Genomic DNA, 15,245 nt, shown 5'->3' on the forward strand with positions numbered 1-15,245 from the left:
CAGCTCTGAAGTCACTGGAACACAGTCTGTAAATATTATTTGGAGATATTTTTCAATTTGGCAGTACTGAATTAAGGTATTGAGCTTTTTAAACACTGCAGGCATTCTGGAGTGTGTAAATGGTCTAATTGTGTTTTGATTATTCTTCAGTTTCAACTTAATGAGCGTGAGTTTCTCAGTGGTTCGTGAGACCATTAATGAACTGCCTCATCCAAAGGCACTTTTACAGATTCTCAAGGTTGCAGATAGCTTACTTATTCAGAAGTTTAATTCCAAATAGCTTAGAATTCCTAGATTGTTCCTCTCAGCCCTGGATTACAAAACAGCAGATCATAGTACCACACTAAGACTGAAGTCTGCATTATTTATCTGTAGCCTTTTTTTCTGTGAGATTATCTAAACTATTTCTTAATGTTTTTAAAAAAATAAGGAGATTGGGGGAAAGGGTTTTTAATGCTGCATAGCCTAATCATAGTACCATGTGGCTTTTTTCTTACTTTATATCCACATATTTCTATATAAGATTTTGACTAAAAGGCTTGCAGAAATCAGTGACTCATTTTTATATCTCTGATGAAAGCCAATGTCTGAGTTAGCAGAATGCAATGTTTTGTGTTTCCTTTATAACCTCTTAATCTAGTAATACAACAACCAGCAGCAACCTTTCAGATTCAGTAGACTTCCTAATATGTCATAGTAAAGCATTTCTGAGGGGAAAAAAAAGAAAAGAAAAACATGTTGAGTGGGCTAAGTTGTAACTTTCATTCACCAATCACTTTCTTGTTTTTAGCACATTTTATCATGAAGTACATTATTATTTTCTAACTAGTACCTTTGCTTTTATAGAACCCTTCCTGCGTTCATATTTGACTGAATTCTAAACAGAGCTGATGCACTTAAAATGTGGCAACTGCTACCTGAAGTTCTTAAGAGCTTAGTCAATTGAGGTTATAATAAATAACAGACATGTCAAATAACTTTTTTATCTTTGAACAACTTTCCAGATAAATCAGTCTCTTATTGCATCCTCTTTATGAAAAAGCTAACATGAAATATCTGTAATAGTTACATAGAAATATAATTAAACTTGGATTGTCTTTAACTAGTTCAGGTTCTGTATTTGAATTGTTTGTTTATGTTTTGTGGATATTTTCTAGGTAGACGATGTTATTAGCTCAGATAAATCGAGACTCTCAGGGAATGACAGAATTTTCTGGAGGAGGAATGGAGGCCCAGCATGTGACACTCTGCTTAACAGAAGCTGTAGCTGTGCAAGGTGAACATTCAGGTTAAAATATCTCTGCATCATTTTGTGTCTTCTGTTTGAAATTCAGCTAAATCTCTCAAAATGCATGTATTGTATTCTAAAGGAAGAATCTAGCACAAATCAACACATTATTCTTAGTTACCTGAGATTAACTTCATTAATTCTGAAACTAAACGATCTTTTAATTAAAGTAATAGAGCAAAAATGTGCCAAAATAAGAACCATATAATCTGACTTTGTTTCAGTGTAGCTTTACTGTTTTTTGCTTTGTAACTTCAGTTTATATCTAAGTATGTATTAAACTAGTTGAGCTTTCACATAAATTGATAATTTGGGATTCACACAGAATCACAGAAAGGTTGAGGTTGGAAGGGACCTCTAAAGATTATCTTGTCCAATCCCCCTGCTCAAGCAGGGACATCTAGAGCACAGGGTCACATCCAGGCAGGTTTTGTTTAAATTTTTATGTTTTCTGACATTTTAAATTGATTTTAAATGATAAAATATTTTTTCTAATGCTGTATTTCATTCTAAATATTTTTGTATTTCTTAATGAAATGCACAAACAAAATCACTGATAAAAGTATATATCAAAGTTTCAATTTTCAGGATCATGACCTAATTAATATTTGTCCTAAAACCTCAATTTTGTAGTTATTTAATGGCATTCTCACTGTTTTGCTTAAGGAAAATAACATTTGAGATGTCATGTTTATAATCTTTAACAAGTGACACTAGTGTATTTTTCAAAAGCCTGAAAGCAAGTAAGAATTATTACTTAGCACTGTTTCTAAAATCATTATGTTTTAAGAAGATGTCATAATTTTTGGAGGTGCTTAGATTGTGATTTTTATGGTTAGATGCTGGTAATAGTGTATATGAACTTTTCTCTTACTAGATGGTGACAACTTGGAAAACATGGAAGGTGTGAGTTTGCAAGCAGTTACGCTTGCTGATGGCTCCACTGCTTATATACAGCACAATTCTAAAGGTACGTAAATGGCTAAAGTTGATTTGTCTAAACACGGTATTTCCGTCTTTTAACCATCTCTTTGGACTGTAAATCTCTAAAGGCAGGAAAACTCTGTTTCTTATGTTTGTACAATGCTTATGAATCTCCAATTCCTGCTGAGATATTAAAGTAACACTATAAAATAAATATTTATTCCTGCTCCCAATAGGAGAGGGGTATCAAATACAGAACATATGTCAACCCAAATGAAATGGCCTTTGCATTTCAAGCTAAACATTTGCACGTGGGATAGGATACAGAGTTTGTTTTTTTAATTGAGGTATATTTACTTTAACCATCAGAGCTTTCACCATTTTTTTATCCCAGAATTTTAAAACTTTTGCTATATAGTCATACTGTGCTTAGTCTTCTCTAAAATTTATTTCTCTATGATATTGCACTGACATTTTAAACCAGGAGTTTTGACCTTTGTCATGCAGAGTATTTTTAAGGAATCTAATGATGTATTTCAGATGGTAAATTAATGGATGGCCAGGTGATTCAACTAGAAGATGGTTCTGCTGCCTATGTTCAACATGTGCCCATGCCTAAAAGTAGTAAGTGTAATAATACAAGAAGTATACTTTTAAGTACTGTATTATTGATAAATGTTTATATTATTTAATAACAAGTAATATTTTTGTTTCTTATTTTAGTGCAAATAATCTTGAACAGATCTAAATATTTAGTATTCAATCTTTCTAACTGGTGGCTTTTTCAACCTGTTTTTAAAGTATTCCAATTCTTTCCTCTGAACAGGAGACAGTCTACGCCTGGAGGATGGACAAGCAGTTCAGTTGGAAGATGGAACTACAGCATTTATTCATCACACTTCCAAAGGTAAATATTTTTGAAGTGTGCTTTGTTACTAGAGTTCAACAGAAATTCAGCAATAGAAAACATGGTACTGTATTTAAGATGATTCTCATTGTAGATTACTTGTTACTTTTACATAATGACATCTGGAAATTATTAAATGAGACTGGTTCAGTTTGTCTTTTGGGCCTCATATAGCAGTTATGAACAGAAAAAAAGACAGCATACTTTATTTTTTTAGTCTAGGATCTCATTAAAGTAAGTAGATATGCTGATAATAGAAATGTAAACCTTGGTATAGATTTCAGTAATGACTGCATGTGAAAATGATAAGAGAAAGCAGGTAAGAAATATAAATTTCTCTTGAACTGAGGGAGGTAGAAGTTCAGTTAAATTTTAAAGATCTTGTTATTGATGGTGTTGCCATTAAGTGGTAATGCAGAAAATGTCATGGATCTTCAAAACCCACTCAATCCTGTGCCACATGCTCTAGGTGACCCTGCTTCTGCAGAGGATTTGGACTAGATGACCTCTAGAGGTCGCTTCCAACCTTTATGATTATGATTCTGTGATAACAGTCCAAAATGCAAATGTATTTATTTTAAATGAAAATTTAGATTTCTGCAGCAGCTGATGACACTAGTCTTGGAAATAGGCCCACTCTCTTGAAAAGTGGCAAGTAAATATTTTAAGTTTGTTTAAATTAGTATGGTGAGAATTATGTTCTACAAATGGCAATGCAAATAGGAATAACTATAATAATTTTTTAAGAATTTCTTCCTTAAAACTCATCTCATATATTGTGTGTTCCTTTTGCATATGCTGGTGTCACTTGCAGGATTCTGTTCTTAAAAGCATGGGGAATAAGCAGGATGAACTGGAGCTCTGTGTGCGGTCCCAGCGTTGTGATCTCATTGGAATCACAGAGACGTGGTGGGATAGCTCACACGACTGGAGTGCTGCCATGGAAGGCTGTGAGCTCTTTAGGAAGGACAGGCTGGGAAGGCGAGGTGGTGGAGTCACTCTTTATGTGAGAGGGCAACTGGATTGCATGGAGCTCAACCTGGGAGTGGATGATGAGCGAGTTGAGAGCTTGTGGGTAAGGGTTAAAGGGCAGGCTAATGCGGGAGACGCTGTGGTGGGTGTCTGCTACAGGCCACCTGACCAGGACAAGGAAGTTGATGAGGCCTTCTATAGTCAGCTGGATATTGCCTCACGGTCACAGGCCCTGGTTCTCATGGGGGATTTCAACTACCCCAACATCAACTGGAAGAACAAGACAGCCAGGCATAAACAGTCCTGGAGGTTCCTGCAGGGCATTGGCAATAGCTTTTTGATGCAGGTTGTGGAGGAGCCGACAAGGAGAGGTGGGCTACTGGACCTCGTGCTAACAAATAGAGAGGGACTTGTAGGAGATGTGAAGGTGGGGGGTAGCCTTGGCTGCAGTGACCATGACAGGATCCAACGAAGAGGAGGCAGGGCTGTAAGTAGCCTTGCAATGATAGCCTTCTATGATGGAATGACCAGCTGGACAGATGAGGGGAGAGCGGTGGATGTCGTCTATCTTGACTTCAGCAAGGCATTTGACACCGTCTCTCACAGCATCCTCCTGGGCAAGCTCCGGAAGTGTGGGATAGATGAGTGGACAGTGAGGTGGATTAGGAACTGGCTGGATGGCAGGGCCCAGAGGGTGGTGATCAGCGGTGCAGAGTCTAATTGGAAGCCTATAGCTAGTGGTGTCCCCAGGGGTCAGTCTTTGGTCCAGTCCTGTTCAATTTATTCATCAATGACCTGGATGAAGGCACAGAGTGCTCCCTCAGCAAGTTTGCTGATGATACCAAACTGGGAGGAGTAGCCGATACCCCAGAGGGCTGCGCTGCCATCCAGAGGGACCTGGACAGACTGGACAACTGGGCAGTGAGAAACCTTATGAAATTCAACAAGGCCAAGTGCAAGGTCCTGCACCTGGGGAGTGCAGGACCTCTTTTCACTGGTGGCCACCAACAGAACTAGAGGTAATGGCCACAAACTGAAACACCAAAAGTTCTACAGGAATTTAAGGAAAAAAATTTTAACAGTGAGGGTGACAGAGCACTGGAACAGGCTGCCCAGAGAGGTTGTGGAGTCTCCTTCTCTTGAGATCTTCAAAACCCACCTGGATGCAGTCCTGTGCCACGTGCTTTAGGTGACCCTGCATGTGCAGGGGGGTTGGACTAGATGACCTCTAGAGGTCCCTTCCAACTTTAAGTATTCTATGATTCTATGAAACGGTTAAAATATGAACTATAGACTTTAGTGCATATGTTATATTCTTTACATGTTATTGTGAGTGAATAACAATTTGAAAGTATATTTATGTGGTTTCCTTTGTAAGTAAGCAGTCCAATGTGTTTTCTAAGTAACTAACATAAAATAGTTTTTGCACTTTTATAAGTGTACAGAAGTAAAAGCTATGGGAAGAGCTGTTTTGATGAAGGTAGTCTGTGCTATCGATAGTGATCTTTTAAGTAATTATACTTCTCAGACACCCTTTCTTAAACAGTTGTTTCTTGTGTTATGTCTTTATTTTCAAGACATTCAGACACTGCTTTTCCTTTTCTTTTGTAACATTTTGCAATATTATTTCTCAGATAGTTATGACCAGAGTGCATTGCAAGCAGTCCAGCTGGAGGATGGTACTACCGCCTACATCCACCATACGGTGCAGATGCCACAGTCAGATACCATTTTAGCTATTCAGGCTGACGGCACAGTGGCAGGGCTTCACACAGGGATGCTGCCATCGATCCAGATACCATCAGTGCTTTGAGCAATATGCAGCCAAGGTATCCTGAAAGACCTTTTATCTATCTGTAAGATTTTAATGTAGTGGCATGTGAGAGTTGGCAGTAAGAGTCAGCAATAAAATTACAAGTAAGAGAGTATTCAGACCTCTTAAAAGAGAGGCCTCTGAGTTGTTTTGACAGTGCCTCATTGTCATGAGCAGCTCCAGTTTGTAGTGTTGCATAAAAGGAACAAGGAATTGAACACCAGAAGAGGAGTTGGATTAACTTGGGAAGTGATTTAGAAAAGTAAATTACTTCTCTAAAAATACCATTGGAAGGCCTTCTTTTTTTCCCTTTTTTTTTTCATTGAGAAGACTGGGGCCCATTGTATTTGGCGTGGACAGCATATGATGCAGTGTAATTTAAATGATTAATCAGATATTGAGTTTGGAAGAAAACTTCTTTGATGCATGCTTTTAATAATAAAAGTGTAGTGTGAAGTTCAACATTCATGTAGTCCATTAATGAACTGCACCAGTTACAATTCTCTTCGCATGTTAAAGGTTACGCTTTAAGGACAACTGTAAATCAAGACATAACTATAATAATAAACACTGCAATTTTCATGGCTTTTTAGTTTTCCAGTGTCCCTGCTCCTGGATAATTATAATGCTCTGGAAAAGAGCAGAATTACTTGTCTTCTGTCACTCAAAACTGTCAAGTTTTGGTAGAAGGCCAGTTAGGAAAATTAATATAGTTGAAACACTGTTTTTTTCCACTCTGCTACTATTTGCTATAAATGAGGAGATCCTAAGAGAGCCAGTCAGATTTGTTACTTATGCCTGTGGTAAGATTTCAAAAAAGAAAGATTTCAAGATTTAAAAAAATGAAAAGGCAATTCAAGCCTAGCTGAGCTGTAGTGGCAAACTTTTACAAATTAGCCATCTGTTACTTCATTTTGGTTTAAAGCAATCATAACTTTTTTTTTTAGTTATGGGCAAGACCTTTTACACACCTTTTGACACCTTTTACACCTTCTTAGAAGGCTGCTGTGACCTCTTTAGTGAAAGGCATAGGCTTACCAGCTGAGCTAGCATTCTTGCCAAAATATCTGAAAAAGGGAATAAAATAATTTGGACTTGATTTAGGTGCAGCAATCTCAACATGCATAAGTGTAATGAATGCATAGTGTATTGTAAAAACCTGTCTTCAACCCAGACATTATTAAGAGATGGCGAAACCATGTAAGGTATACTCTAAATTATTTTTTCCTACAGTGAATAAAAAGCCATTGAGTTAATGTACTTGAGAGTTTTTTTATATTTTCATAAAAAGATATATTTTTATAAGCTCCTTGGAAAGCAGAGGTATTTTTCTCTTCATATAGACTGCTTTAAAAAATAAACCTTTGGAACAATGCATGACTCCTTAGCTGTTGTAATTTTACTATCTTGAATTGAGATGTAAAATATTTTACAGGTATTTTGATTCCAAAGCAGCTGTGCTGTTTTAAACAAACAAATTCTGCTCAGAAAAAAATAGATATATCCCTTTACTAAAAATGACTTTTTTTTTCTGTCTGAACTAAATATTATTAATTTATTGTAACACTTTTGCCAGTCTGTTGATTTAAAGCATTTAGTCCTTGCAATCTTTTTGTCTCCGTTTTAAGATAACTTGAGAGGCTTATCTTCATAACTATTGCATAATGCAGCTGATCAAAGTGGTGACCTGTAAATTAATGTACTATAGAACAACTGTCTTTTAAGAGGGAGCTAGAGAGCTGTGGAATAGTAAGCCCTTAGGAACTGTCTGTAACCCTCTGCTTTTCAGATAAGTAAATATGGCCTATAAATGTTTTTCCCCATCTCAACTTCATTTTTCAGGTGTCTATTGATGGAAATGACAGTGTAAGCAGCACAGGAATGATAGGTGAAAATGAACAAGATAAAAAAATGCAGGTATGTAGCACAATACAGAATGATTAATTCAAATTTATTTATTTCTTGTCTTTTCCATGCCCAGCAAGCTGCACAGTAGGAGTTCTGTTAAGCTATGAGCTAGAGTCTGCTGCTACCCTTCAGGAATTTTTCAGCTCAAACCTATGTGGCTAGATTGTGTTTTTCACTTTACGGAAGATCCATTCACAGAATTTTTGTTTTATGTTCCTTTTCTTCTCTCTTGAAACGTATATAAAAAGTTATGTTGAATTTCCAAGATTTTCAGGCCGACTCTTTCACCTGTATATTTCATTCATGAGAGGTTAAGTAATTCAACAGTTCTCTTCCAGAGGGTGAACCAACTTTCTATAGTCCTTAAACCATAGGTAATCCTGGATCAAAAATGATGGAAAATAATAAGACCCATTTAAATAAAATGGCTTGTTGCTAATATCGAGTTACACATTGATTTCCACCTCAGCCCAGCACAAATTAAAGTAAATATGGAGGTAGCTTAATCTTTTGCATATATGGCAGCCTGTATGCCATATGGAAATGTGCCAATCTAAAGGAGCATTGTATTTCAAACGGAAAATGATCTAATATTTCAAAAGATATTGAGGCTTAATATCAAATTCTTACTCCATAAGGTGACTTCAGTTGGCCAATCAGAATTTAAGTGTCCCCAAACTATCAGTAATTTTCAAAAATCTTAACCATGATTATGTCTTAATGCAAGTAGATATTTACTTTTAGCTCCTTTTGAGATAATATATTATTTGAGATAAAATAATTTTATGTTTAGTTATAAGTGTATACTATAAAATTTTTAAGCCCTCAGTAACACAAGAACAGAACAGATGTCAGGCCACAGAGTAATGATTCAAACCTCTTGCATATGGTTAGCTTTCACACTAAAGAAAAAACAGAAAGGCTTTTTGTGAATCTTAGTGTGATATGTATGTGTGAGGACAGAAGAATATGTGTGACCAAATGGATATGATATGCTCTTTCCTTTCAAGCCTGTCGTACCCATCTGTTCATAATAAGAGTAGAATCATACAACTAACATTTATGTGTATACTGCACAATATAAAAATCTTGAGATCTTTATATCCTTTGTTGTTGTTCTGCGGCGTTAACTCTCCAAAATAAGTTATGATGTCTGTGTGATTTCTTTTACAATTATTTTTTGTTTAATCCATTTAAAAGTATTTTGAAGGACACAATTCCTTTTAAGAAGTTTCACATTATAACAGAGCTTTATTTGCTGTGTTCTTTGATTTTAGTATCTAACATCTGAATTTTTAAATTCCTTTAGACAACATTATCTTCTAAAAATAATAACATTATATCTGTCCTTGCTGAATGGTAACACTAACTGAATTCTTAATAATCCTCAACTCACATGAACTAATGTAATACAAAGATACTGAATACTTTTGCGGATAGTTGCTTGAACAAACAAATGCTCAGGATTTCCAAATGATCTTTTTTTGTGAGTGTTCTACTTGTTTTGGCTCCTCTTTATAGCCATCAACATTGGTAAAGTATATCTGGTTATTTCCTTGCAGATATTAGAAATAACAATAATTACGGAAATGTTGAAACAGCAAAGAGATATGAATGGATTTAGTGACAGGTAAAGTGCAGGTGTTTAACCAAGAGTGCCCTGCCAGTTGTGCATCTTCTCCATGTATCTTTTAAGTATCAAAGTGATTTCTCTGATTAATGATGAATGATATTGTGGGTTAAACAGTAATATTACTAATGGATTTCATGAGTTATATTTTTCCCTGTGGTTCAGGAGAAAGTTCTACATTTGAGTGGACTTCTTTATTCAACTTTGCATCTTTAGTCTTTGCATCTTAGAGTTTCCTGATCAGTTGTATTGTTCTCTTGATTTTTATGTATTTTTTAAAACTTAGATTGTCTTGCAAGGACACGGAACAAGAGTGACTGCAAAAGCTCAGCAAAGTGGAGAGAAAGCTTTTCGCTGCGAATATGATGGCTGTGGAAAACTGTATACAACAGCTCACCATCTTAAGGTAACAATATGTAAAAAGAGCATTGGTGCTGTGCACTTGTTAGTTGGTTGGAGGGATTTTGTTTATTTGTTTGTTTGTTTTATGAAGCTATGGTTAAAAAGTTATAGAAGTGAACCAAGAGCTAGTCATAATGTTGATGTTTTGTAAGTACTTAGTGGGCTGATCCTGCAGCAATTGATTGTCTCAGATGTTCAGATTTTGCATAGTGCTCTGAGAAGAGGCTGGTTTTGAAAACTAATCATTAAATAGACTGCATTCACTGACTAAGCAAAATACTCTTTTTGCCTGTCAATGTCATATAAAACGCATGCGCCATGACTTAAATGATGAGGAAAAAATGTTGACTCTTCATGTTACTCATTTGGCTATCAAAGCAGGACAGAGGTAGATACATGACTTTTTTTTTCTGCTTATATACTGACAGCATTTAAGAGTTCTGTTGTTGAAATAACTGCCAACAGCACTACCACAGAAATTCAGAAATTTGCTGTTCACTTTTTGTTCACTGTAACTTGCATTTTTTTTTTTAAGATCCAGCAAAAATTTAATTTTTTGGGGAAAGATTTTATCATCAGAACATGAAGTTTAGTTCTTCAAACTAATTCAGTATTCAAAGTGAAAAGCTCAAACATCTTCTCTTTGCAGCTGCCAACTTGCGATTCTCCTCTAAGTCAGTAAAGGAATTACCAGACCAATAAAGGTATAGAGCAGTCCACATACCAGTTTAGGCAGAACTAATCACTTACCAAGGAGTTAAACTTCTTGCTATGGCTCTTTGCCTCTGAGAAGACAGTCTGCAGTCAGTAACTCAAGCTGTATGGATTGTACATTCAAATGGTGTGCTTGCTGCAGAGCACATCTGTGCATTTTTTCATGCAGTACAAGAGCATCATTAGAGGGCTCACAGGAGTCAAAAATTAGTGAGATATGTGCATGCTGCCTTTCAGGATGCTTGGTGGCCACTCTGCATGTATTTATTTATTTATTATTAGACCTTGAAAAGTGTCATTTTTAGTTTTAAGGAAAGTGCTGTTATCCTATTCCATTAATTTTTATCACCAATTTAAAAAGAAGATACTTTCTGAACATGATTCTTAGGAAAAGAAACAAAATATATTGTCTCTGAGAATGAGGTTTCTGTGTTGACGGAATTGGATAAAACACTTCATTGAGCCAGAGTATTGGATGTCTTGGTAGGTGCACGAAAGGTCACACACAGGAGATCGACCGTATCAGTGTGAACATCCAGGTTGTGGTAAAGCATTTGCAACAGGTAATGTTTTGTACACTAGTTACTCCTATCTGTTAGTGTTTTTCTTTATAAAAGATAAGTTCTTATTATAGCCTTTTTTAACTGCTAAGTAAACAACCTGTTCCTGAATGAGATCCATTTATGAGAACTGAAAAAAAAAATCAAGGTGAAACAATGTGAAACATTTTTTCTCTTTACTTTTCACCTGCTATTCTACCATCAGTTCAAAGTTTTTTTCTAACATGAAACTATTATTGTAAGTTAAATGAGGTGATAACAAGAAACTTGTTTGTGGCTAAATATCTGATCTTCTGATCCAAAGTTGAAAAGATTATTGATGGGAAATAGTCTGTTTTGAGTGTTCTTTGTCAAAACTGTATCAGAGTGTCTTTTTCATGAAGTACACTCTATAGTCAATACAAATTACTCCACTCATGCATAATGTCAGCCTTTCATTTGATCATGTAAAAGGCAATTATGAGTAATAAAACATGGAAGATGGTGAAAGAGAAAAAGTTTTCAAATTTATTCTTTTGCCTTTTATGCAAATTAGTATGATGCTTAGATGTGAAAGGCTATAGGATATTTTTAATCCTTAGAAAGCAGAAAAAGATGTTTCCAAAAGAATTCCATATGATTAAATATATTTAATACTGCTTCTTTGATCATACCAACAAAAGAAATGCTGATGAGATAGGTCAAAAGAGAAGCAGACACACTTAAAGGGTTATGAATCTGTTTAACTGCATGGTGTTTGTAAAGAGATTCAGAACCATGTAATGAAATATTCTCTCCCTTTGCTTTGACTGTTGTATGGCTATAATCATCTTTCTGTCTGTTAGTATCATATGTTTGAACAGAACTATTGTGCCCCTTTAGATCATCAGTCAAGTGCAGTCCTTTGACCACGTACATTCTAAGTACTGAATACTTCTGGGTTAAATAGCTGCGTTAGATCATGAAACTGAGCATTCGTTTGTTAAAACTTTGTTTTAAATGTAAGAACGAATGTGCATCTTGTTAGGCCACCTTCGTGTTTTTAATAACTAAACAAAACAAACATTTCAGCTGCTGTAGGGATGTTTTGAGAAATTAAAGCGGTGCTATCTTCTTGTAGAAATATAAAATCACTTATGGGCCCAAGATTCAAATTTCTTTTCGTAAATGGGTATTTTGGGGTTCTTTGTTCACGATCTTTTCAGGAAAGTAGGGAGGGAAAGATTTTAGTAAAATTCTCTCTGTTAAATAGTTGACAGAGGTCTTAGCCTGTTGAGACTAGTGATATTTTTGATGATGATGAGTTCCTGAAAGTAATTTTAAAAGGAAAGACTGTTTATGACTGCCTGGTGGCACATATTAACAACATCATTTCATATATATTGTTTAGAAAAATTAGAATAGACTCAGAGCCTTGGGAAGTAGTAAGAGCTTTTGCTGTTTAGTAAATCATGGTATCAATTGCTCTCTGAGCTAATAATTCAATTCAAAATTTAGCAATTATTTTGATGATAGTAGTGGTAAGAGATCAAAAAAAGGTGCATGTAAAAACACAGATTCCTCAGAAGACTGAATAAATATTTGTCTGCATGTTATAATCATTACAATGTATCCCTTTGAGGGAAAGACAAAGCATTATGGAAGTGTACTTTCTTCAGAAATAAATGAAGAAATACTTTCTAAACTTTGTTCTGGGTTCAGTGTAGTGCAATGAAAAGCATGAGAAGAGTAGAATAAAAAATTCTGCTCATCAGACAGTTTCCCAATCGGAATGGCCAGCATAGCTTTTGATCATGATGATTTCTGAGCATCTTAATTTTGTATCTGTACTGTTGTAACATCCTTTCTGATATTTAGGGTATGGGCTAAAAAGTCATGTCCGAACACACACTGGTGAAAAGCCTTATCGGTGCACAGAAGAAAATTGCACCAAATCATTCAAGACTTCAGGAGACTTACAGAAACACATCCGAACCCACACAGGTACTATTAGCATCTGTATTTTGTTGTTGTTGTTGTTTGGTTAGAATTAGGGGGATATTTTTTCTCTTTGATCATTTTATAACTTATACTTATGAAATCAGTCTATGTATATTCACTTTTTGAAGCCCAGTGAGCTCAACAACATGTCAGCATGGTAAGCATTTACTGCAAATGCAGCATGCAGCATTTCTCAGAAAAGTGCTTAAGCATTCACACTGTCATTACAAATGCACTAACTCTGAGCAATGTGTGTAACCCTTGCATTGTCACTGAGTCACTTGAGGCCTCTATAGTTTCTTTGTAGATAGAAGGTATTGATTTTGCAGATTTAACAGAATAAGGAACTTTTTTTCAGTAATGCAGCTTACCTAGAAATTCCATCAATATTTTTAAGTTTTAGTGTTTTCAGATAATTAGCATGGTCGTTTTATGAAGGCTGATAGTTCTCATATTGTTATTATCCTGATTTCCCTCATCTTCTGACAGCAGAAGAATGAATAAAAATAGAGTGCAAAAACAGCTGTATAGATGTACAGAATGTACATCCAAATGTATAGAAAATAAAATTTTATGTTTTGTCTAATTAAATTCACTTGAAAGCCAAAACAGAAATGAATTCTGGATAGCGTATCCTGCACTCCACAAAACTCTACTGGTGTGCACACACATGTGCGAACACGCTTGTGCAATGTCTCCTTTGCTCATGAGATCTGAAAACACACACACACACAAAAACTTAATAATAGGAAGAATAGCCTCTTACAGCTATTAACCTATGTGATTCCATTAATTATATTAACTCACCTTCTAGAACACCTGCAAGTTTTTCCATTTGTATCTCTGAATTTTAGACATTAAAAAGAGAAAAAGAATGAAAGAAATAGTCTTTTCTCAGATTTGGAAGGACAATGCCCACAGAAGAAAAAAAATGCAAAAAGCTGTTCATTACATTGAAAGAACTTTGCTTTCCTCTACTTCCATATTTAAAGACAGTCTGTTGCCGTCAGTGCTATGTTGATGTCAAATGGACATTAGGATGAGGACATAAAAGTTTAATGTATTTTTTCTTCCAGAACTGTTATTATTAACAATTATTCCAGAAGTTATTGTATAGTATCATCAAGTACAAACTCCAAACTGGAACATTTCTACAGTATAGAGAACAGACTGGTTATCTGCAGACAGATTTGTTTTTTTTTTTTTTTTTTTCTTTATGATCATACAAGTTTACATAGAAATTTAATATATGTTATTCTACCTTAGCTGTTGAGATATGACTTAAGCCAGCTTTAGTTGCCATTCACCCCTTCAAACAGTATTAGTAAAACATGGACTCCTGGCAATCTGTGGATCAGAGTTCAGGGATTTCTTCAAGTTACAGATTTAAGAACAGTTGCAGCAAATCAAAGAATGAAAGAGAATTTGCACCAAGTCCTTTCTGTGGTGGGAGGGAGCAGCGTACACTTTTGGCTTTGCAGGTTACAACAGCCTAGCTGATGGAGACAAAAGGGTCTGGGCTTTTTCCCCTCTCTGCCTTGGCCTTGGAGCCTTTTCATTTGTTTATCATGTAGAGCAGTGTTAGCAATCTTGGTTTTCTGCCCATTTGATGCCAGAGTGATTTTCCCTTTATTTTTAGTAGCAGTCCAGTCTCACTTTCTGCTGCGATTAAATGCTTGCATCAGGTTCTTCCATGACATCCCCAGACATATCTGTGCCCTATCTTCTGATACTTCCTAGTGGCAGAAAAGCCATTTCAGAACGGGAAGTTGTGCTGGTGGCAGAGTCCATCTTCAGAGACTGGTGCTGCAGCTGAGCGGGGGTAGAGCTGGAAAGTGTTTTGACTTGCTTTGCATTTCTACCACCACAAATTGCAGTCCCCTGGAAACAGGTCACTCTCCTGAGAAGTGCATTAGAAAGAGGAGGCAGCTGCCCAGACCCGCCGGGTGACATTCCTGCGGCCTTGTAGGGATGGCCCGAGAGCCCCTTGGGGAAGGGCTGCCCTTGTGCAGGGTGGACTGCGGAACCTGGCTCCTTCCCGGTGTAATCTGAGGTTCTGTGTTGAGGCAGGGATTAAGGGAGCCATGGCAACACAACACTGAGGCGTGTGCACTTAAAACACACGCACACCGCCCTGGCAGGAAACTGCAAACCTTCCCTAATAGCTG

The 15,245-nt window shown here is 36.2% G+C and overlaps 1 protein-coding gene across 1 annotated transcript in view; it reads left to right on the forward strand.

Moving 5' to 3' along the window:
* Positions 1-15,245, forward strand: part of ZNF143 (zinc finger protein 143) — a 33,455-nt gene that overhangs the window by 9,572 nt on the left and 8,638 nt on the right. Inside the window, 11 exon segments of the mRNA XM_088525784.1 lie at positions 1,158-1,276; positions 2,166-2,258; positions 2,753-2,836; positions 3,039-3,119; positions 5,726-5,863; positions 5,866-5,898; positions 5,901-5,920; positions 7,747-7,821; positions 9,729-9,848; positions 11,046-11,121; positions 12,955-13,080. Coding sequence (XP_088381910.1) covers positions 1,165-1,276; positions 2,166-2,258; positions 2,753-2,836; positions 3,039-3,119; positions 5,726-5,863; positions 5,866-5,898; positions 5,901-5,920; positions 7,747-7,821; positions 9,729-9,848; positions 11,046-11,121; positions 12,955-13,080 — 958 coding nt within the window. The 5' untranslated portion in view covers positions 1,158-1,164.

This window comes from Tinamus guttatus, unplaced genomic scaffold (genome assembly GCF_059628265.1).
Source record: "Tinamus guttatus ecotype Peru unplaced genomic scaffold, ASM5962826v1 Tinamus_guttatus_pri_ptg000240l, whole genome shotgun sequence".
Lineage (NCBI taxonomy): Eukaryota > Metazoa > Chordata > Aves > Tinamiformes > Tinamidae > Tinamus > Tinamus guttatus.